The sequence below is a fragment of the Artemia sp. Qi Xiang Cuo genome, chromosome 21 (genome assembly GCF_049724085.1).
Source record: "Artemia sp. Qi Xiang Cuo chromosome 21, ASM4972408v1, whole genome shotgun sequence".
NCBI classification, from domain to species: Eukaryota; Metazoa; Arthropoda; class Branchiopoda; order Anostraca; family Artemiidae; genus Artemia; species Artemia sp. Qi Xiang Cuo.
In genome coordinates, this window is record NC_142814.1 from 19932492 (window position 1) to 19956708 (window position 24217).

General features: G+C 34.3%; 1 protein-coding gene across 2 annotated transcripts; it reads left to right on the forward strand.

The window, feature by feature from the left end:
* Nucleotides 1-898: 898 nt before the first annotated feature.
* LOC148939325 (NADH dehydrogenase [ubiquinone] 1 alpha subcomplex subunit 7-like) lies at nucleotides 899-22970 on the forward strand. Of its 2 annotated transcripts, none has more exons than XM_089106782.1 (3): nucleotides 899-1024; nucleotides 20245-20447; nucleotides 22850-22970. In XM_089106782.1, the coding sequence occupies exons 1-3, from the start codon at nucleotides 956-958 to the stop codon at nucleotides 22917-22919; spliced, it is 342 nt and encodes a 113-aa protein (XP_088962908.1). In that variant the 5' UTR covers nucleotides 899-955; the 3' UTR covers nucleotides 22920-22970. The 2 variants fall into 2 exon arrangements, with proteins under 2 accessions (XP_088962908.1, XP_088962909.1); XM_089106783.1 differs by lacking the exon at nucleotides 899-1024 and adding an exon at nucleotides 1145-1202.
* The last annotated feature ends 1247 nt before the right edge of the window (nucleotides 22971-24217 follow it).

Consider the following 24217-nt stretch of genomic DNA (forward strand, 5'->3'; position numbering starts at 1 on the left):
GTCGATATTATTTTCCAGATATTCGATAATGACGCTGACTTCCATATTGGCCCGATAATGTGGGCCAGCCAATCTATAGTTCTGGCCCAAGCTAGAACCGAAATTTTTTAAGCTAGTTCCTAAAGTGAATGTTAATACAGCGTCCAATGGGTGCATTGCTATTAATCAAAATCTTTTATATAGTGCGGTCAATGTAGGTATTGACGGATTTCACACACTCTTTGATATCGTGTGACTTTTGACATGAGTGACCAGTCTACCAATATGAATTGGCAGACTTTTTGACGTTGAAATGCCGTTTTGCATATTTCCTGAAACAGTAACAACATTTAAATCTAGCAATCACATCTTTTGGAAGACGTCTAGAGTGTCCATTTCTATTGCAAAAACGTGGTGGTAAACCAAAAGTGTAGGTGGGTAGTTTTGTTCCTTTTTTTATTTTTAAGACCAAAAACATTAGAAAATGGAATTAAAACGATAATATGCAGGGGTCTTACGAAGAAAGTGTTCAAAAATAAGATAAAAGCGAAGAAATAACTTTTGATTTCATTTAAAGCAGAAGAGGGATTGTTTTTGCTTCTAATTTCCGGAGAACAGATAGAATATTCAAGCTATTAGTCATAAAAAAATGAATGACAGGGCCGGAAAGTGGAGAAAAACTGAATTTGCGATCAGCGACTGTATTTGGCCTTTCATATACGGAGGCAAGAATTTGGGGAATTTCACTCTTCCTTTCTCTTTTCTATCTTTTTTTGCGAAAATTTTGGAGGTAAAATGTGCAACTTAGAAAAATAAGCAAACCTTAGCAAGTATTTAAAAGAAAAAGTTACTAGACATTACTTGCTTTAAACAAGTTTTTTTTAACTAATGGCAACGTATTTTTTTCACTTCGTTGGCACCGATTTTTGACATTGTCGAATATTAAACGCTGTTTGAAAAAAAATTGCAGAAATTTATGATGTCTAAAGTAATTCCAAGAGATGTTTCACCCCTTATTCAAAAATTTAGGAATTTCTTGCTAGGAGTAAGTACATTAAGAATCTAACTATTACTGAATAGACGAAAAATCTGTTTCACAGGCCAGTCCTGCAGATGGAAAATAGATGTAGCTGATCTGGTCTCATACTGACATTTGTGGTAAGACAAACCAAATGGGAAAAAGAAAAAACCATTCAATTCCGAATTTAATACTCTTCCCAAATGTAGGTAATTTTATCAAGGTTTTGCAGCATCCCAAGTCAGCTTCAATTCTGTATTTGTCCAGTTCCCTTCCTGGATGAATCAACACCCTTCTTGAATGATTTTATGGTCTTGTATTAACAGTGATGTCTGATAGACTATCCCAAATGGAGCAAACAGCATAGAAGTTCAGATGCACACAATACTGACTTGTAGGGATCTAGGCCGGTAAAGTTCTATGAAATCATATTATTGAGTTATGACTAGAGTGAATACACCATTTGATGCCTTTTTTATGCTGATTACAAATATAATAAGCATTTCTATCAGAAATGAATTTCAGCCCCCCTCTCCTCCTATATAGGCTATACCTAACCCAACCTAACCTAACCCTGAATTGGCATATATAGGGGGGGGCTGAAATTCATTTCCAATAGAACTGCTTATTATATTTGTAATATAGAACTGCTTAGTTTCTTTGAATCCAAGACCTTTCTGTATTCCATTTATTTTGTCTATGTTAGACTTTAGACCTGTCATTCCTAACATGGAGGGCAGGCCCCACTGGTGATGTGTATTAATATTTAAGTGGGTTAGGGACAAGACTTGCACTATTTGATTGACTATACCTTAGAACAGTGGCATAATTCCATCAAATCCTAAGAGGATAGGGTTAAAGTAGGAGCCAATTTTCTTTAATCAAGTGAAAATGACAGCAGAGGAAATGAGCCATATAGTACCATAAAGGTACTATGTGGTACCTTTATGTGAACAGTAGTACCATAATGGTACTAGTTTTCTTTAGTAAAATACTAAAGAAAACAGACCCATTTCTATAGATGCTTGAATTATACAGACTTATCTCAGTTTTGACACTTTGAAGAAACTAAATTTCAGCTGGGGGGTTGAAGAAAACTAAGGTCTTGAAAAGACAGTTGCTCAATCCTTTTCCTCAAGAATCATCAGCAGTTGGAATAAACTCTATGAGGAATAAATTACATATTCTATTAATAATGTGAGGAAGCAATGTTATAAGAATGTTCTTATTGTTGGAGATTTTAATTTACTGGAACTACAGTGGATTGATGGGTTTGCTGTTACAGAAGGACTTGAAAGCCCAAATGACCAACTTTTAGAGTACCTTCATGAACATTTGCATATATATATATATAGTGATATATTTAATTAACAAAAAGTTTAAATACAAAATCAATATGATTCACCCAAAGCCAAATGGTTGACGTGGGGTGAAACAGGTAACAAAAAAATAATACATACATGTAACATCATTCAAATACACTATAATAAGAAAGAAAGATAAAAAGAGAGAAAAGAAAAGAAAGAAAAAAAAAAGAATAATAATAATAGTACAGGGACAGCAAATACATCCCATATTCATGTTGTGGGGTCGCACTCACAAACCAACAAGCAATTACAACTTAATTTAAATTAATTCGAATCAAGTCACCTCCAAAACAAACAAAACTAGAATTCATAGTTACTTAATATTTTTTTTTAAAACCACTAAAATTTTCTAGTTTCTTCATATCATTATCCAAATTATTCCATAAATTTATACCCTTTATAACAAAAGAAAACGTGGACCTGGCAGACACTATAGGTGGAGTATAATAATCATTTTTACCCCTAGTATTTTGGTCATGTATATTCCATTGGCTGTAAAACCAACCATTAAAGCACTCCGGCAGCTGCTTCATATTGTATCTATACATAAATACTAATATATAAAAATGATGAAGAACCGCTGCTGGCAGTATCCTAAAATCCCTATAGACTTCTCAGACCAATTCTCTTTCTGATTTTCCTGATAATACTCTAATAGACTTGTTTTGGATAATTCGCACAGGATTAACAATTGAAGAAAATGTACCCATGTATACAGAAGAACAATACAAAATATAGGGATGGATTAACAGAAAATCGAGAAGCCTAAGTATACTAGTTGGAAACATATATTTAAGTTACAAATCATCCCCAAATTATGCAATACAATCCAGGATAAAGTTTCAATATGGGATCGGAAATTGAGAGTCTCATCTATAATAATGCCAAGATACTTTACTGCCTTTTGACGAGCAATCATACCATCTTCATATGATCTATGCTGTATCCATGGATACTAATTCAATGTCCTCGAAAATATAAGAAAATTGCTCTTAGAGGGGTTCACCTTTAGCTGATTCACTCTCAGCCATCTTGAAACCTCATTTAGCGATTCTTGTACACTCTCTAGGAGCAATCTCTCTGACTTTGTGACCACCATTAAAGAAGTATCATCAGCAAACATAGGCACTGTAGCAGCGCTATCCTTTTTGACAATCTCACTCATTCTTGTTTCCAGTTTACTAACAGACTGTGGCAGATCATTCACAAAAATTAAAAATAATAAGGGTCCAAGTACCAAACCCTGTGGAACTCCACACTCAAATACAATTTTCATGAGAACCCATATTACCAATTTGAACATATTGTTTTCTACAAGACAAAAAAGAACGTAAAAACAAAAGAGCTGGACCCCTAATCCCATAAATTTCACACTTCATTAACAGAATATCATGACTGACCATATCAAAAGCCTTTACAATATCTAAAAATACAGTTGCCACTTTATACCCATTATCCAGCGCCATATTAATAATGCTAGTCAAATATATGTTTGCTTGCTCAGTAGTGCGATCTTGACGGAATCCAAATTGTGTAGGAATAAATATTCTCTGGTCTTAAAGATACTGAAAAAGTCTGACTAAAAAGTATTTTTCGAGTATCCTAGACATAATGGGTCAAATCGAAATTGGTCTCTAGTTTTCAACATCACCAGTATTACCTCCTTTTTGTATTGGTGTTACTTTCGCTTATTTAAAACAACTCGGAAACACTCCCTCTTTTAGACACTGATTAATTAATGAAACAAAATTTTGAGCAATCACATCCCAAAGTATTTTTATTGCTCTAACTGAAACAATATTAGAGCCAGAAGCGGTACCTTTCATACAATAAACAATGTTTCGAACTTCATTTTCTTTAACGGGTATTATTTTTAAATATATTTCCACCGTATTATTAAGATGTTTTTTAAAAGCCTGGTCGCCGGTTTTGATTATAATCGACTCTTTCACTCTCCTTCCAACTGTTGAAACATGAGTAGCAAATTCTTAACGAATTTACTCTGGATTTTTAAGGCTGGTTCCATCTTTATGGAATATTTCCTGAGGGATTCCTCCAGAGGATTGTCCTAAAGTGCTTCTTATCACATTCCATGTTTTCAACGGATTTCCAGATGCTTTTTCAAATTCTATTTTATAATAATCTTGTCTAGCTCTTTGCAGGAGTCTGTTTAGGGCATTACAATAACTCTTATAAATTTGCTCATTTATATTGCAGGGATGACGTACCTTTTTCTCATACAAATTATTCTTGTTATTTATCGATCTCAATAAACTTGGAGTAATCCAAGGCTTCTTCGAAGGTTTTCTTCTACTGTTGTTAATATTCTTAGAGCATTTTTCCAGCGATTGCTTAATTATTTGGTAAAAGACTCTGAACTTAGAGTCGATATCCGCAGAGATTGAAAACTCTGTATTCCAATCCTTATTGGCTAGCTCATTTCTACATTTCAGAAGTGCATCTTTATTGAGTAACATCCTCAGCTTGAGACCTCTTCTTTGTGGAATTTTTATTATCAACGCATACCGAGTAACTTGCAAATACACCAAAATCATCAGAAGTATCACTTATAAGAACAGTTAGACTACCCAACACATAATTTGAAAATGTGTTATAGAAAAATTTTGATGACGTCCTAATAACACAAGTACTAATATTAATAGTAGGAATAGAACCAAATGAAATTATCAAGTTTAACAATTAGTCTGTATTTGATCCATTATCCAAGAGATCAATGTTAAAATCTCCCATTATAAAAATAGGACTTTGATGTGGGATCTTTTCTAATTGTTCTTCAAGTAATTCATAAAACTCAATAAGAGATCCTGACGGTGGCCTATATACAACCAGAACATAACCACAACGTCCAGACAGCTCTAACTGCAAAATAAAAGACTCAAAAACCATTTCTTTATATATTAAAATATCCTCTTGGACACTTGCCCATATATCAGAATGTATATATGCTGCCAGTCCCCCATGTCAGCGAAGTTGACGATTTTTTGTGTAAAGATTATAACCTGAAATATGTAAAAGTTCCGAATTATAATCATTTAACCAAGTTTCAGTCAGTCCAATTACCTGAAAAAGAGATAAACTGGAAATTTCATTTATAAAATCTAAACTTGAATTCAATCCTTGGCAATTCAAATGGAACACATTAAATCTGTCCGAAACATTACTACATGCCATCTGCATTTGGTTTACGAATAAATATTTAGAATTTTCAAACTCCAACCTATAATAACCACCAGGCCCACCACTTCCATCAAAAATTTTATTATGCCTACTTTCAAAATTTACCTTATTATTATTTAGCTCCACTGCATTAATTTGTCCTGGAGGAGACTCCAATCTTTCATCAAACATCAAAACCAAATAAACAAATTTGAGTACGAATCCACAGGGGACACAATTAAATGCACTCTAAATATAAATTTATTACATGCTGCCCAATAACAATAATAACACAAATAATAATAATTATATAAAAAAAATAACAACAGCAGAAAAAGAAATATTAAAAAAAAAAACAAAAAAAAACACAACAACAACAATGACTAAAAAGGGTACACCCTGAATATTGGGTTCCTTCCCATATTTACATTTATTCTACGCTGCAAACAATCAAGTATGAACTATATGAACCATAAACCATGGACTCCTTCAATTTCTCGCCAAAATTTATTTTTATCACCAACTAATCACCAGCTACTTCTTAATCAATTGGAACATGAATTCGAACAATTATTTTTCCTCGTAAGCTTCACTAATTGCCGCTATGTTGGTTATGAAATGATTGATTATTCGGTGCATAATCAAGTTCAGGAATCAAATCGTCTGGTGAGTATTTAGCACGTGTTCCGTTGGGACGATTGAAAAGTAACACAGGCAGAAAAGTTTTCGAATCCAGGCGTGTATTCCTAATATACGTAGTTTCACCCTGTTAATCAACAAATAATTTCTTGCTTTGCCAACTTCAGCCGGGACATCATCACCGAGGTAAATATCCCGGCACGACAACACTGCTTTACCTTTTAATTTCTTAGCATTTTTCAAAATATCAATTTTCGATTTTTTATCAGATACTTCAACACGAATAAATTTCTGTTGCTCACTCACTTGGGTTACCTTGAATGGTGCGACTGGAGACATTTCGAGTCCTTCCATAAGAATACTTTTGAAGATATCCTTCGCATTTTTTTTCAGATTCACAAGAGACATTCCATACAACAATATTCTTTTCCAGTTTATCAAACTCCAGCCTGGCCAATCTCATACTCAAATTATTTGACTCTTTACTATGAGCTATACAATCATCAGAAATTATTTTTACTTGATTCTTTAGAGATTCTTTGATTTGCTAAAGCTGCCTCACTTGCTCATCATTTTCAGTCAGCTGCCTTGCAAATCCCGCGTGTGATATCTCCAAATTTGCCACTTTATCTTCAATTCCCTTAATCCTATTTTCTAAAGAATCTAGCTTTTTTCCATTTTCTGTTACCAAACTAATAAAAGTATTTAGACTCTCCGCAACTGCTGAAATCGTGAATTTATTTGTAGAATCAGTGCTACTAGCAGTAACGTTGAGATCATATTCCCCTTCTCCCCTCCGAGTGTTTTCTGTATCATCACCAATATTACGAGGTTGCTTTCTTTTACGTCCCATGATTATTTCCAGACAACAAAATTAAATTTAATTATCTGCTTACCTCATTAAGGACCAATTTTTCTATTCACATGGGTCCATTACATGCAATTTGCTAAGCCAGCGTTAATTTGGGCACGGCTTTCACCCCTCTTCATAAAAAGCTGCTCAAATAATCCAAATTTCAAATATAAAAAAAAAACAATCCAAAGGGCCACTTAGAAAATCGTAAATCCACTTGTCATTAACACTAGGCACCCCAAGCAAGGGCTTAATCAATCAAACGCATAGTTGCAATCAATATGTTAACAGCTGGAATTCTGCACATGTGAAATGTCAAGTTCAAATAAATTCCAATAACTTTCACAATATAATTTAAATTCTGTCAACTTATAATCCTTAATTTCCGTTATATATTTAATCTGCTTTAGATGTTCACCTGTTCACCAAGCAATTGATTTTCTGACCAGGTATAAATTAATTTTCTTTAGTAATATACTAAAGAAAACAGACCCATTTCTGTAGATGCTTGAATTATGCAGACTTATCTTAGTTTTGACACTATTTTTGAAGAAACTAAATTTCAGCTGGGGGGATGGGGAAAACTAAGGTCTTGAAGAGACAGTTGCTCAATCCTTTTCCTCAAGAATCATCAGCAGTTGGAATAAACTCTATGAGGAATAAATTACATATTCTATTAATAATGTGATGAAGCAATATTATAAGAATGTTCTTATTGTTGGAGATTTTAATTTACTGGAACTACAGTGGATTGATGGGCTTGCTGTTACAGAAGGAGTTGAAAGCCCAAATGATCCACTTCTTACCTTCATGAACATTTGCTATACCAAGCAACTGATTTTCTGACCAGGTATAAAAGTGGGCAGAACCCAACCCTACTAGAACTTTTGTTTATTAGTGACCATGAGGCACTCATTAGTGTTGATTCAGAACTACCATTTGGAGCGAGTAACCATGTTACAATTACTTGTAGGCTTAGGTTGTACCCGCAAAATGATAATTGGATTAAGCATGCGTACACAAATTACAACCAGGTCAGACAAGAGTTGGCACACTAGGATTGGTCATTCATTTATGTTAAGAATATGGAGGAGGCTTGGCTTGAATTAAAAAGGGTTTTAACTAAAGCAACAGAAAAACATACAGTAATTTCCTGGAAAATAAGACCCAAAACCCTACCATTTATCACTCGTGATGTGAAGCAAGCTATGGATAAAAAGAAGTAGTTTTAGAGCAAATACAAAAGTAACCCTCCCCATGAGAACTATGAGAAAATTAAATACACCCAAAATAAAGTTAGGTATCTAACAAGAAAACTTATGATAGAATATGAAGAGGGGTGGGCATTTGATTCAGAATCTAACCTGAAGAAATTTTGGAAGTATGCTTCAGCTCAGAAACCAGGGAGACACTCAGTTACAGAACTACTTGTGAATGGCAATACAGTTAGTACTCCAAAAGATATAGCAGCTGAATTGAGTAGTCAATTTAAATCAGTGTTCATGTCTCCAGACAATGTCTTCCTACATGAGGCACCAGAATATTCTGTTGAGGAGCATATGCATAAGATAACTGTGGTTGCCTCTGATGTGGAGAGTTGACCGAAGCAGCTTAATCCTAGTAAATCTGTTGGTCCTGATGAAGATCACCTATGAGTATTGAAAGAAGCTCATGTGGAAATAGCGCTTCCCCTTACAAACATATTTCAGAAGCCTCTTGATGCTAAGCAGATTCCTTGGGATTGGCGGAATGCTAACATTACACCTGTACACAAAGGGGGTAGCTGCAACAATATTTCCAATTATTGACCAATTAGTCTTACATCTGTAGCTAGTAAAATCTTAGAACAAATCATGAATATTCACATTGTTGGACACCTGACTACCAATGAGCTGCTCAGTGATAGTCAGCATGGCTTCAGACATAGATGCTTGGTTGAGATTAATTTGATTGATGTGTATAATTATATTACTAAGCATCTGGATCAAGCAATCCCTGTTGACTTGTTTCTATTGGATTTTGCAAAAGCCTTTGATAAAGTATGTCACCATTGACTAAGGACCAATTTATTTGCAATTGGAATACATAAGGAAATTGTAGACTGGGTACTTCAGTTTCTTTCAGAGAGGAAGCAATGGGTGAAAATATTTGGAAGAAATAGACAGGTATTATTTTGGAAGAAGTAGAAGTATTAAGTGGAGTGCCCCAGGGAACCATCTTGGGACCAACACTATTCAATATTTATATTAATGACACACCAACCACAGTCAAAAATAAAGTAAGTCTTTATGCTAATGACTCCAAACTCATTGGACCTGTTGATACAACCAATAAGAGAGCCTCTATGCATAATGACCTTTGGGTACTTTCCCAGTGGGCAACTCTGCGGAGGCTTGAATTCAATGTAAACAAATGTTGATCAATCCACTTTGGAAAGAATTGTTGATGGAGAATGATCATTGAAGCTTTGGCAAACTGAGTGGGATGCTGTTGAGACATCCAACCATCATCATCACTAACCAGCAATTCTACAGGATTTAATAAGTCCTTATTTTGCTGGACAATGCAATATAAGTTAATTTAAGGTAATTAAGAAACAGTTACTGCTGAATCTGTTTACAGCTTCAAACAAAGACTGGATGCTGAGTGGCCCTCCAGGAAGTGTAGACTCAACTGGGAAGCTATGGTTCAGCATAGTGTACCTGGTCAATAAAGAATCCTGAATACAACTCAAATTTTCAACTCTGGAACTCTACAAGGAGAAATCCTTAGATTGCTCCAAGTTGCGGGTTAAGGTAATTACTGGTATGACTGCAGTAGGGGGAAAACCTTAGATTCCAGACAGATCAGAGGTACAACAAGATTTTGTATATTGAGAGACAGTAGGTGTTTTGCAACAACTAATAGAGAAGATATTAGGTGTCTTGCAACACCTAATAGGGATCTAGTGCATGTCTTGCAACTTTTTATTGTATTTAGTAACCATTAAGAGAAGCTAAGTTATTGTATCTGAGTGACAGAATGTCATGTAAATGTTATCCATCTACATGGATTATAGTAAACAGGGGATTCACCCACAATGAGTTTGTTTACAACTTCAGTTCTATGTGTAGCCCTCAGAGTCTTTGTTTACAGCTTATCACAGAAGACAGAGAGAAGTCATTGCCAATTCTTCCACATTATGCAAGTGTGATTTAATACTGACAAATTTATTAGATCCCCTTTCAGAGACTACATATTTTTATCTTTTTATCATCTGACTACCTTTCTATTGTTTCTAAATCCAAGTAGTTATGTTTGTTTAGAGATGATGCTTTGTTTTCTCAGAATGTTTACGCTAATTTTATTATTATAAATTTTCAGAGCAAATAGGCAAGTCTATATGCCCCCATGTAGTGGCCCTTCTCCCATTTCACAAGGGTTTTTGGCCTATCCATCCTCCTTGATTATCTTGAAATTACAGCTTTTTTCTAATTTTTTAAGAAACTGGCTAATTTTTCATTGTTTAAACTACCCTTTTAACTTGTATTTTAGAATAAGCTGTGCTTAATTACATTTTTTTCCCCTCTAAGTCTAATTTTGTTAGGCAGTTTAGTCTGAATTTGTCCATCCTTTCACCCCTACCCCACATGTGGTGTGCATTATGGAAAATTTCTAATTAAAGCCCACTCTAAAATTTTGCTCTTATAGATTGAATTGTGCATTTTATTTATACCAAGGTTACACACTGTCTTTTAAGGTTAACCCCCCCCCCTGCCCTTTGTGCACAAGGAATATTTGTTGAAACTTGATTATTGGAAGCTCTTGTATTTTCACAGAATCAAAAATAACTAAAGAACAACTAGTACCCCCATTTTTCCAGGGCAAGCATTTTTTTAGCCCTATTTTTAGTAAAATTTTTCTTCAGTTAGTTGTTTATCCAAACTAATTTTAGAAATTTTTTCTGCATAACCAAATTGTTATAAAACTTTACTTCACCAGATTTTCTTTTACTAACTAATTTTAAGCACTATTTCTTTTTTTCTGCTAACTAAATTTCAATAATCTTTTTCCCCACCATTTTTTATGCTAATTTTATCCTTAACCTTTTTTTCACATTTGAGTTTGCTCCTATAACACCATTCTTCCCAAAAGCTTTTATTTTATTAATTTAAAACGAGTAGCTCCTAAACCTTTTTTTTCACATTTATGTACACTTCTATAACACTATACTACCCAAAATACTTTATTCTATTAATTTCAAATGAGTGCACAAAAAGCTGCCAAACAAGGTATTGCAAAGTGCTTGCTACGTTCCCTATTTTGTGTTGCACCCACTCTCCCTCAATATAAAAAAACTGCATTGTATGGCCAGTAGAAATACATAAAAAGGACAAAACTGTGTCTGTATTGCCTGGTCTGTCAGGAATCTAAGGCTTTTCTTCTACTTACTATGTCTTTTACCATTAATTATGCTACTTTTGTCACTACTGCTACTGCCAATGCTCTCAGCTCTAACTGTGACTATTTGCTTCCACAAACCTGCAACTCTGACTACTTGTAACTGCAACAACTACTTTGCAACTGTGACTGCAACTCTTTGATTGCACTACTTGCAACTACAACTTTGACTACTTGCAACTCTGATTGTAACTACTTGTGACTGCTACAACTCCTCCTACATTGTAGATGTGTCAGAATTCCTGCAGTCTTATAACTCTAAAGACGCATATTTTCAATCCATTTATTTGAATATTATCCCTATACTCATCCATCTAAAATAGTTTTCAACTATTATTAAAATATTTTGCAATATTATGTCCAAAATATAAATAGTAGGCAAAATCTTGATTCTTATGGAGAAAAACAAACAGAAAAAATATTTTAAAATGTTATTTTATTAACCAATGAAGAAGGAACAGTCAATTAAAAAGAAAACTAATGTCAAAACACTTTTTTTCACAAAATAAGTTTTCAAAGACAAGTGAAGAGCCTACATTAAACCAAAAACAAGGAGTTTTAAAGTCAATTAATAATTCAAGTGTTAAATCACCATGAATGGGTATCATCAATAAATCAATGAAACTTAAAAACAACATATCACCACAAACAGGAGTAGGCCTAACAGCCCCCTATGCCTTCTAAAGACCAGAACGTCATTTGTGCTTTACTGAAAACATAATACACATTAAACATTTTTTTTTATAATGTTAAGAAATCTAAAATTGTACAGACTTTCAGGAATGATTATCAACGTACATTCAACTGTCAACCTTTATTTATTTTTTCCTTTTACGTAGTATTCTTTTCTTTTAAGTAGTAGTAAAAAAATTGCTCAAAATAAAATTGTTTTCAGTAAAGCACAGATAATGTTCTGGTTTTTGGAGGGCATAAGGGGGTCTTTGCCTTACCCTTGTTTATGTTGTCTGTTTTGTCTTAAGTTTGTCTTGTTTATTTAAGTAACTTTTGTTCTCTTTGTGTTTCATTTATTTATTGATGGTGGTTTTTGGTCATTTTAATCTTGAGTTATTATTTGAATTTATTTCTGCTCATCTTTGGTTTAATTTAGCTCTTTATTTTTCTTTGAAAAACTCCTTTTCTGGAAATTTTTACTTTAATATCCCATTATTGTCCCAGAATAAATCTACAGCCAAAACTGTGATGGAAAATCCTTAAATTTGCTCCAAGCTGTGATTTAAGGTAATTTAAGGTAAAACAAGGGTCTAGAATCTTTTTTCCATCCTTGTGTCCACTTTTGCCTACTTTGTAAGGTTTGAAATGCTCTCCTTTTTTTAACATAAACTAAGATTTGGTTAAAAACCCAGCTCAAATGATAAGGACTGTTTACAAGGGTCCATAATCAAAAACAAGCAGAATCCCAACCCAAACTTAAAACTTTTTTCTAAGTTAAATCAGATTAATATGTCTTCAAAATATTTAGAACTCTGTAAATACACACATTACAGAGGTAGGAGCATGAAAAAATCTTCATGGCCCTAATCTGAGATGCACCTGTCAGCCTAGGTATAGATATAGAGGGATGGAGAAAATACTTAAGCTTTAAAATGGTCCTTTTTTTATGTTATAGCAATTTTTGTTTTGTATAAATTGTTCTCTTTGTAGGCTAATCGTTTTGTACTTTGTGTAATTTTTACTAGCCCATTCCTTCAGCAGAGTCTATCACAAGTGCACAGGCATATTTACCATAAATTTCTCAGATTCAAAAATCAGGCTAAATTCCAACAGAAAACTGCAAGTTTACCCCTCCATATCCAGCTTACTGGTCTCCTATTCTCAGAAAAATCCTAAGCTAGGAATGTACTCATTAGGATGCCTTAATGCAAATTAGGTAAATTTGAACTTCCAAGAGCACCAAATGCCACCAAGGTCTAACCTTCTGGCAAGCTTGCACAATTTGCATTTTGGATAGGTGTGGTAGTAAATTGTTTTCCAATGACTTTCTAAGCCACTGGCATGCATCATCATCTTCAGATATTTGTTAAGATTGGGGAACATTTGAAGAAAGTTCTAAAAAGAAAATCTCTTTAAACCAATCATAAATGCTTACTTATCTCATTTCTAAAGTTACTTCAGTAAAGGGTAAAAATGATAGAGCTTTTTTTGGATGGAGCATGTAAAGTCTAGTTAATTACCTGGTACAATAGATAAAGCATCCTAGCTGAAACCTTTACCAAGTTGTTCTCTAACTCTCCCTTAAATACTTTGATGGATGCAGCTCACAAAGTGTTCAGGCTAATGGTACATTGAAGTACCAAGGACAGTGGCTCTTGATAAATTACAAAAATAAAGATAGAAAAGCAATTAAGTAATCAGAAAACAAGTGTGGTTTTCAGCTAGTTTAAAAAAAAGCGGAAACTAAAATACAAATCAGATATTTCTGCAAGCACCTTGGCTAAACTGTCCTCACTGCACTACATAGGAAACAAAAACAGGTCAGAACAAATGAAAGATGATTCAAAATTAGATTGGACAAGAATCCTGTCCCTAGTGATTAGTGCAGCCTGTCTACTAACCTGATTTTTTCTTTTTCTTTTTAATATGGTCAATTGCTTGGTTTAAAATGAGAAGGAACATCAGTTGATTCTGTTTGTAACAAAATTATCATTTTATAGAAATTAATTAAGAAAAACTTTTTCAACAAAATAAGTTTTTTTTAAAGTAAAGAACTCCATTAAAACAAAATGAACAAAAACAGAATCAAATTATCTACCAAGACTACAACTACCACAAATCACTCAATAAATAAATGAAACCCAAAACAAACAGAAATTAAAATAAATAAGAGTCAAACTCAAAACGAGCAGAAATTAACATAAGTAGGGTTCTAAGCCCCAAGCTTTCTAAAAGCCAGAATATATTTTGTACTTTGCGGAAAAAAAATTCAAATAAATTTACCGAAAAAATGTGCAATGTCAGTTTAATATAGTTATGCTGATAATTATTGATTAAAATCTTAATTGAGTTTTAATTTCTTAAAGTGAGAAAAGTGAAAACTTTAAAAAGAATTTTTTCAGTAAAGTGCAAATTATATTCTGGCTTTTAGAAAGCTTGGGGTTTAGAACCCTACTCATATTAATTTCTGTTCGTTTTGAGTTTGACTCTTATTTACTTTAATTTCTGTTTGTTTTGGGTTTCATTTGTTTATTGTTACTGATTTGTGGTAATTGAATTCTTAGTAGATAATTTGATCCTATTTTTGTTCACTTTGGTTTAATGGAGTTCTTTACTTTTTATAAAAAACATATTTTGTTGAAAAAGATTTTTTAAATTAATTTCTGTTCATTTTATATCGACATAGTCTTTTTCAAGGAGAAAGCCTGAGCCTCTTCTAAAGTTAAACAACTGTCCCTTCCATAACAATCTGGGCATAGCTTACAACCCTTGCTCCTAGTCTCTGGGGATGGTTTCAACCCCCAAGGCCTTGTTATATGATATTTAGACTATTTTGAATAGAATAGCTATCTCAAAATTTTTATTAGATACATTTCGGGACAATACGACGTGTGTGTGCGCGTGGGAGGGGGGGGGCGGTAGCTGCCCTCCGATCACTTTGAATCTTAAAAAGAACACTAGAGCGTCTGAGCGTTACTAATCCAATGAGCCTCCTCCGAAGTTTATATGACCATCATTTCTATAAAAAACCTTATATGTCACCAGGGCATAACTTACAACTCTTACCTTGAGGGCTGGGGGTTTTGCTATCCTCTAAGACATAACTTCCAGACCGTTCAACTATGTTGAACAAAATGGTTCCATCAAAATGTTGATCGGAATGTTTCGGGAAATGATGGGCGTGGAGGGATTCTCCCTCCGAATACTTTCGACTATTAAAAAGGGCAATAGCCTTTTCATTTTCCAATCGAATGAGCCCTTTTTGAAATTTTTACGGCAACGCTTTCTATAAAAACATATGCCTCCAGGGCATAACTTACAACCCTTCGCTCTGAGGGCTGGGGGGGGGGGTCATCCTCAAAGACCTAATATTTAGAACTTTCAAATACGTTGAACAAAATGGCTATTTCAAAATTTTGATTGGATGTGTTTGGGAAAAGGGTGGGCGTAAGATGGGGGTTAGTTGCCCTCCAATCACTTTCGACTACTGGAAAGGGCACTAGACCTTCTAATTTCTAATCGAATAAGCCCTTTTTCAAGTTTCTATGACAAAGCTTTCAATAAAAACCTTATATATAACTTACAACCTTTGCCCTGTGGGCTCTAGGGGGTTTGTCATCCTCAAATGCATAATTTCCAGAACTTTCAACTACATTGAACAAAATGGCTATCTCTAAACTTAGATTGAATGTGTTTGGGGAAATGGTGGGCGTGAGAGGAGGGTTAGTTGCTCTCCATTCACTTTCGACTATTAAAAAGGGCAGTAGGCCTTTCAATTTCAGATTAAATGAGCCCTTTTTGATGTTTCTATGTCAAAACTTTCCATAAAACCTTCTATGCCCCCCAGGGCATAACTTACAACCCTTGCCCTGAGGGCTCTGAAAGGGTTATCATCCTCAAAGACCTAATTTAAAGAACTTTCAAATACTTTGAACAAAATGAATGTATGTCTCAAAATTTTGATTGGATGTGTTTGGGGAAATGGTGGGCGTGAGAGGGTGGTTAGTTGCCCTTCAATCACTTTCGACTATTAAAAAGGACACTAGCCCGTTCAATTTCCCAATCGAATGAAGACTTTTTGAAGTTTCTAGAACATTGCTTTCTATAAAAAACCTTATATGCCCCCAGGGCATAACTTACAACTTTTGCCCTCAGGGCTGTGGGGGGGGGTCATCCTCAAAGACATAATTTCTAGAACTTTCAACTACGTTGAAAAATAGCTATAACAAAATTTTGATTGGGTGTGTTTGGGGAAATGGTGGGCGTGAGAGGGGGTTAGTTGCCCTCCAATCATTTTCAACTATTAAAAAGGGCACTAGCCATTTTAATTTTCAATTGAATTAGCCTTCTTTGAAGTTTATACGACAACGCTTTCTATAACAACCTTATATGCCCCCAGGGCATAACTTACAACCCTTGCCCTGAGGGCTGTGGGGAGGGGGATCTCATCCTTGAAGACCTAATTTCCAAAACTTTCAACCACGTTGAACAAAATGGCTGTCTAAAATTTTTTATTGAATTTGTTAGGGCAAAAGGTGGGCGTGAGAGCAGGGTTAGATGCCCTCCAATCACTTTCGATTATTAAAAAGGGTACTAGCCCTTTGAATTTCCAATCGAATGAGCCCTTTTTCAAGTTTCTATGACTAAGCTTTCAATAAAAAACCAGGGCATATCGTGTAACCCTTGCCCTTCAAATTGTGGGGATAGTGTCCTGCTCAAAGATATAATTTCCAGAACTTTAAACAGCGTTGAACAAAATGGCTATCTCAAAATTTTGATTGAATGTGTTTGGGGAAATGGTGGCCCTGGAAGGGGTGTTAGTTGCCTTCCAATCACTCGACTATTAAAAAGGGCACTAGCCATTTCAATTTCTAATCGAATGAGCCCTTTTTGAAGTTTCTACAACAGCGCTTTCAATAAAAACCTTATATGCTCCCCAGGGAATAACTTACAACCGTGGACCTGAGGAATGAAGGGAGGTTGTCATTCCCAAGGAAATGATAACCAGAGCTTTCAACAACGATGAACAATATGGCTATCTTAAATTGCTTATTGAAAGTGTATAGGGAAAAGGTGGGCATGAGAGGGGTTTAGTTACCCTATAATCACTTTTGACTATTAAAAAGGGCACTAGCCTTTTGAATTTCCAATCGAATGAATCCTTTTTGAAGTTTCTATAACGAAGCTTTCTATAAAAACCTTATATGCCCCCAGGCCATAACTTACAGCCCTTGCCCCGAGGGTTGTGGGGGGAGTGTCCTCCTCAAAAACATAAATTCTATCTTGAAATCAACTACGTTGAACAAAATGGGTATCTCAAAATTTGGATTGGGTGTGTTTTGGGAAATGGTGGGTGTGGAAGGGGTGTTCGTTGCCTTCTAATCATTTCTGACTATTAAAAAGGGCACAATACCTTCCAATTTCCAATCGAATGAGCCATTTTCGAAGTTTCTACGACAACTCCTTCGATATGAAGTGCCCTGGTCTAAAAAAAAAAAAAATAGTACATGGTGCCAACATAGTTCTTTACTTAGGCAGCGCTATTGTGCTGCCTATGATATCCTTAGCATGTATATTTAAACTTCTTTCATCCTTAGCATTAATCAGCAGGGACAAAATTCTTATTCAATCTAATTTTGAATAGTCTTTCATCTGTTCTGGCCTGTTTTTTTTTCAGTCTTTCTTCTGTCTTGTTGGAGTTCACTTTCTTCTTCTATTGTGGGATGAGCAGGCTTTTCATTCAAGACTATTCAGCCCTTTTCCTTTTGATATACTACATAGGATGACTTGGACTACTGCAAGTGATTGTAGAGGGCACTGGAAAACGGCCTTAGAAGTTCTTAATGTCTGACAAGAATAGTTTTTTTGCATTATCATTACTAATTTTGGGCCAAATGTAATTCTTGTAGGACTTAAGTAAAGTCAAGATATTTTGAATTGGTGGTGGTCTTAATTATATGTTCATTGTTTTTTTTTTAATATTCATGAATCACAGTTTGGATGTGAATGGCGAAATTCAAGTTTTTGCATTTTGCATCATCCTTGATAATTAACTCAAATTACATAGGGGATATGAAAATTTTGAATTCTTCGATTATTTTAAGTTGCAGACTATTATTTTTTTTTTCAAAGTTGTATTAGGCCTATAGCAGGTTTGGCAGAAGCTTTAGGAGTATATAACTCTAGTTGAGAACTGTTAAAACATTACAGTGATCTTGCAAATTTCAATCAAAAGGCTCAGATTTATTGTCAGTTAACAAAACGGCATTGCCATCTGCATTTTGAATATTTGTGAGGGAAATATCTATGTCTTGTAGAAATAGGGTTAATAAAAGGCTGCTGATGACGGTGTCCTTTGGTAGACCCTCTGAGACTATGGTTTTGAACAAGTTGTTGACTCAATTTGTTGTACTAAACACTGATTATGTAGTGAACTTTTTATTAAATTTTCCTTTCTTGATGCGACAGGCTGTTTGGCTTGTTTTCCAAGAAGTACCCGTATCTTATGAAAAATATTATTATTTGTCCCCTCATAGTCTAGAATGGCTGCAATATCAACAAGTTTAGCCTTATAAAATCCTTTTTTGACGATAATTGGTGAGAAATAACTATATATCTATTGAGAAATGGTGCCAATGAAGATCAAATATTTATGAAAGCGAATTTTAAATGGTCTTTTCTGTCCCCCTTCTAGGATAGGAGTTATCATTACGGGTAATGCTGGATTGACCTTTTTGAGGTTTAGAATTTCACAGAGGACTATGCAGTTTCAGAAAGCTTGTAATTTCACCTGCCATGTTATAACAGTAGGAAATCCTTCATTTACAAAGGAGAGTATGAGCCTGATCAAAGGTGCTGGTTGGTAATCGGATTCAATCAAATGCTAAATTTTAACCATAGAACAAGGTTAAATAATTGGCTATCGGCAATGTCTATATCATGTGTTATGTCAGCGAATATTAAGTCATATTTTATTCTGTTATTGCTTAGTCTTGTTTGCACATACTGCTAATTAGCTTCTTAATTCCCCGAAGATATAATCTCAAGAATATATATTATTCAATAAGTACTTCTGGCATAGCTGATGATTCTCTTGAGTTAGGCCTCAGATTGGAGTTTATTCACATATGTTGCAGCAGAAGGACGTGTTTAAACACTTGTTATTGCCTTTCTTTTAGACAACCAGACTTGTTGGCAGTCTGAAAACCAGAATAAGCTGAGATTTCATGATTCTTTGAATCAGCTAAACTGGAAGACAAAGAGATCATCTCATTTGCTTCCTATAACATATTTGAAGATCGGTTCTTAGTATCTGCATCAGGTACCCTGTTTGCATGATAAACAGTATTATCTAGATAATTTAGAATATTGAAATTTCTGCAATTTGCTCTAGATTTTAAGTAATGAGGTATATGGTTAATTGATGTGATGGACGGGTAACATCAGTCAGCTATAATGAGTAGGGGTTACACAAATTTAGTGTGGCTTTTTGAATAATTCTTATTTTTCATTTATTGATTACTAAGTGTGTTCAGATGATTTTGCCTGTGTTTAGGATCTATGGGTTACTTCTGGCAACTTTTGTGAACTAAGCTTATTGCATTCAAAGTTTTTACTTGTTGGGACTGCACAAGCAATAGCATGAGCTGTAAAGATTCTTAATTTCTTTGTTTTGCAGTTTTTATGGCTTCAGTTAATTTATATAGGGGTGCCAGTTCACACAAATGTAGGCTGGGAGGATTTTTTTTTTTTTTTTTTTTTTTTTTTTTTTTTATTATAAAAATACCAAAAAGGATATTTTCAGAATCTAGGGGTGGGGTATTTTCCGCTCCCCCAATTGACACATGCCTATACTTTGAATTCATGTGCTAATTGCTTTTATATTTCTCATATTTCAGTTACATTCAAAGAATGGTCGGATTAGGTTATGACAAATTCTTTTTGGCTATGTGCCAAATCTATTGGGAGAATGAAACTAGGACTTTGGTGTAAAGTGCTCCAAGTTTGTTAGCCCCATCTGCAGAATAGATACTTTTGTTGTTATAAGCTTTTCTTTGCTCAATAGAAGCCTCAAAACTTTATTTCTGATTTATTTATAGAGAGAACTTGTAAGTACTCTTCGATTTGAAGGTAAGAATATTGCTGCTCGAACCCAGCCACCACCAAGTATCCCTGGAGGTCCCAACCATAAAATAAGCCATAACTATTACTACGCCAGAGACTGTCGCGGAGAAATGGCTCAGCCTGAATTGATATCTGGTGGGCAGAATTCTGGCCTCCTTGCAAGTGGAGTTTCTGAAAGGTTAGTCCAATATATGCCATTATCAATACGATGTAGTTAATTTTTAAATTATATTTACAAAGTGTTTTTTATGTATTTGATGATATATTCAAATTTGACTAGTGAGAGCCATTTTGAGAATAAAACTTCGTCTTATCCTAAATATACTTCGTCTTATGTCGTATTGCTAATTATTACCTGGAAAAATTTTACTGTCAGTAATATTAGGTTTTGCCAGGGTTTTGCAACAGACTATGCATATTATTGTCAATATTTGATCTGTACAGTATCAATACATTCTAAAACTATTTTATAACAATAGAAATTACATGAAATATGACAATGAAAAGTTGGAACAACAATATGCCTACACATTCATCTAGGCTAAGCTAGGTGGTAGAGGTGCTTTGTGCTCATAACCCTTCTTGTATTTGTTTTTACTGATGTCTAAAGATTTTTCAATTTTTTTTATGTATTCAGTTGTGAATTATATGACACATTAGGTACTTGTGGATGAAATATTAAAAAGTCTTGGATATTTTTAGGGGGTGAGTCCAAAGCCCCCCACATCCCTGCATAGGTGTTTGTAACCAATTTTAAGTTTATTCTTTCGTTTAAAGAATTTGGGCTAAATTTTATTCCGGTTCTTAATGGGCAAGCAAGACTTGTAGTATAGATTTAAGCACAAAGATAAGTTGAGGGATTAATGCTTAGCAGAGAATCTCCTAGTGCACGTGAGAATTCAAGCTACTTCTGATGAAGTCACTGTAACTTTAATGGTACCTCTGACAAATTTTATGATGGTGAGTACATTAATAAAGCCATCTGCTAAACTTATCATGGCTCTTTAGGGATTTTCCAGTTCATTCCTGAATGAGACACTGCATTCTTCAAATTTTTTTTTCTGATGATTAAGATTAATTTACTCCCAACTGCCCTCTTAACGGCAAAAAGTTTATTCAAAGTATATCTTCTTTTCCTTTCACACGGTGTTAAAACAGTCCTAGGTAGAAGGAATTTAAAATTTGTTCAGGGAATCTGTCTAGTGCAGCAGCTGAATCAGGAAGTCTGTCCCAGTATTAAACCACTACGTGATCGGAGTTCAGACTGGCATGAGGCAGGTTGGTTTCTGCCCTCAAGAGAAAATCTGTAATTGTAGTCATATTTTCTTTCCCTTTTAATTGCTAGTCCTAGCTATTTTAAGTTCATCTTTTTGTCCTTTTGCCCGGTATTAAAAACTTTCCTTTTGTTCCTTTCTTTTAAGTAGAACATTAAATGGCAAGTTTTATTTTCCTTGGAATGAATTTAGGCAAAACAGCAAAAAATAGCCATCCAAGGGAGACTTTTACTTGAGATTAATTAAAAAAAAAAACTTTCCGAAAAATAAGTTTTTCAAAGAAAAGTAAAGGCCATTTAAAACTTAAGCTCAGCAGATACAAATACCTATTAAAATTCAAATTCTAAACGACCAGAAATTACTATTAAAGAATAAATGAAACCCAACAACGAACAGAAATTAAATAAACAATCATAGCAAATCACATATAACAAGTAACATTATAAATGAATAAATAGATCTTAAAGCGAGTAATGCTTAGGTTGAATATGAAAATCAAGCTTAAAACGGAAAAAAATATTTTCCTATTTAAGTATAAATGAAACTTAAAAACGAACAAAAATTAAATAAACAATTAATGCGAACAAACATACAATAGATATTAATGTAAATGAATAAATAAACCTTAAAACGAGTGAAACTTAAATTGAATATGCAAATCAAGCTTGAAACGAACAAAACTCACTACAAACAAGAGTTTGGGTATCACATCCTTTTCTCACTGTAAAATTCTAAAACCTACTGCGTCATTAAGATAGCAAAATATTGATGGAAATATGTTGAGGCTAAATCGAAATCAGCTTTCTGAATTTTGAGATTTTAGGTTAAAAATAGTTGGATTGACTGCTAAGTTTCTTCATTCGCAAGGAAATTCCTTAATAGTAAGGGAATCGTGCCACTGAACGTTAAAAACAAATCTGATTCAATTTAAACGAATGCTAAAATTTATTTAGATGATGAAAATAAGCAGTATAAGTCTTAATAACTTCTTCTATGAGATCATTAATAGATTCTACATTACAATAAAAATCGCCAACTTATTCTTGGTTTAAATTTTATCCAGTGTGTTTTACGGCGTTAATTTGATTTGCCATCAGTACGAATCATTTCACATTGATGGAGAATACTTGTTTCATTTGTGAGCTTCAGTCAATTAGCTAAGGTGAATATGTTAACCTGTTTTATAACGAAAAGTAAAATCTATAGTCTGTCTACAGTGCGCAAAACAGTAGTAATATTTTGTTTTTATTACTTTTTATATTTTAAGTTTATGTATCTCTTTTATTTCGTTTTTTTGTTTTTGCAGTTCAGAAAAAGCCTTGGTGAGCGGTAAGAAGCCAAAGACTCCGGGAAAGGTAAACTTGTGGGATATGTAGAACGTGTCAATGCTATGTAAATAATTAGTTTAAATATATTATTTGGATTTATTTTGTCTAAACTATTATTAGTTAGTGGAAATTATTGCAGATTTTATTGTTTATTGTTTTAAATCCCAATGTTACTCTCTGGAAAATGACGAATCACAGCAAATTTTGTTTTTTTGTACATTAGTTGCTTCAATTGAAGAAAGTCCTTATGATCCTAGATTTAAATAAAGTTACTCCCATAACTGTTTCTTAATATAATATATATGTTAATATATTATATATGGTTATATCTGTAATGAGGATTCATGAACAGTTAAATTCTATTTTTTAGAAAACACCATAGTTTCAAACTTGAATTGGGTCGATGTGGGCGCTGGTACTCACCAGAAAATGTCAAGGTGTATTTGATAAAATTATTACTGTTGATTGCAAATTAATCAGTACGAGAAATATACAATGAGTAGGTTCCAGGGCAGGACAAATGTATGTGCTTGTAGTACATTCTCTAGGATGCATGTATAAAGCGTCATGTATGGATCGGCTACCCTAGACACTACTCACAATAAGGGTCAACACTTTAAAATCCAGAAGCTAAAGAGTAAAGGGCGATTTAGTTAATTTCATATCTACTATGATAAGAAATCAGAGTGATTGAGCGTTTTACAGAAAAGATCCTTACCTTAGACCTTAGCTCCTCCTGTACCTCCAGAGGCATACAGGGCGTCCGTTAACAGCCTCCAATCATCCCGCAAATGAGCTGCGGCGTAGATGTCCTCCCACTCTAAGGATGCATGATTCCATCTATTAATAAAAACAGCCTACAAAGGATTGGAGGCAAGGTGAGAAAAGAGGTGTAGCTGGAAATTCATTAAACCTAACGCAAGGGGTTAATGTAATTTAACTAAACTTGTAGGAAATCAAACCTATTTTCTTATCCGTGACTTTGGGCTACCCAGACACAATCTTGCCTCTGCTGGCCATGTGCAGGAATGAGGGATACATAAATAATTGCCATCAGGAAATTTACAGAAAAAGATTGTTATATACCAAACAAAGTGGGAAGTAATACTTCTCACTTTTGGAAGTTAAGATCCGGCTCAAATGTTGTACGGGATGGAAGGAGTACTAAATTTTTGTTACTAGTGTAACTAACACAAAGGGTTTCTGGTCTCAATTAAACTGGGTGAAAAAGAGTAAACGTCCTAGTTGTGCTTCTTGGAGGTCCATGACTGATGCCAACTCTGGGGGGAAGGGTATTTCTAAAGTTGGGTCGTCTACCATAGGGGGTAAAGGATCTGAATCGAACT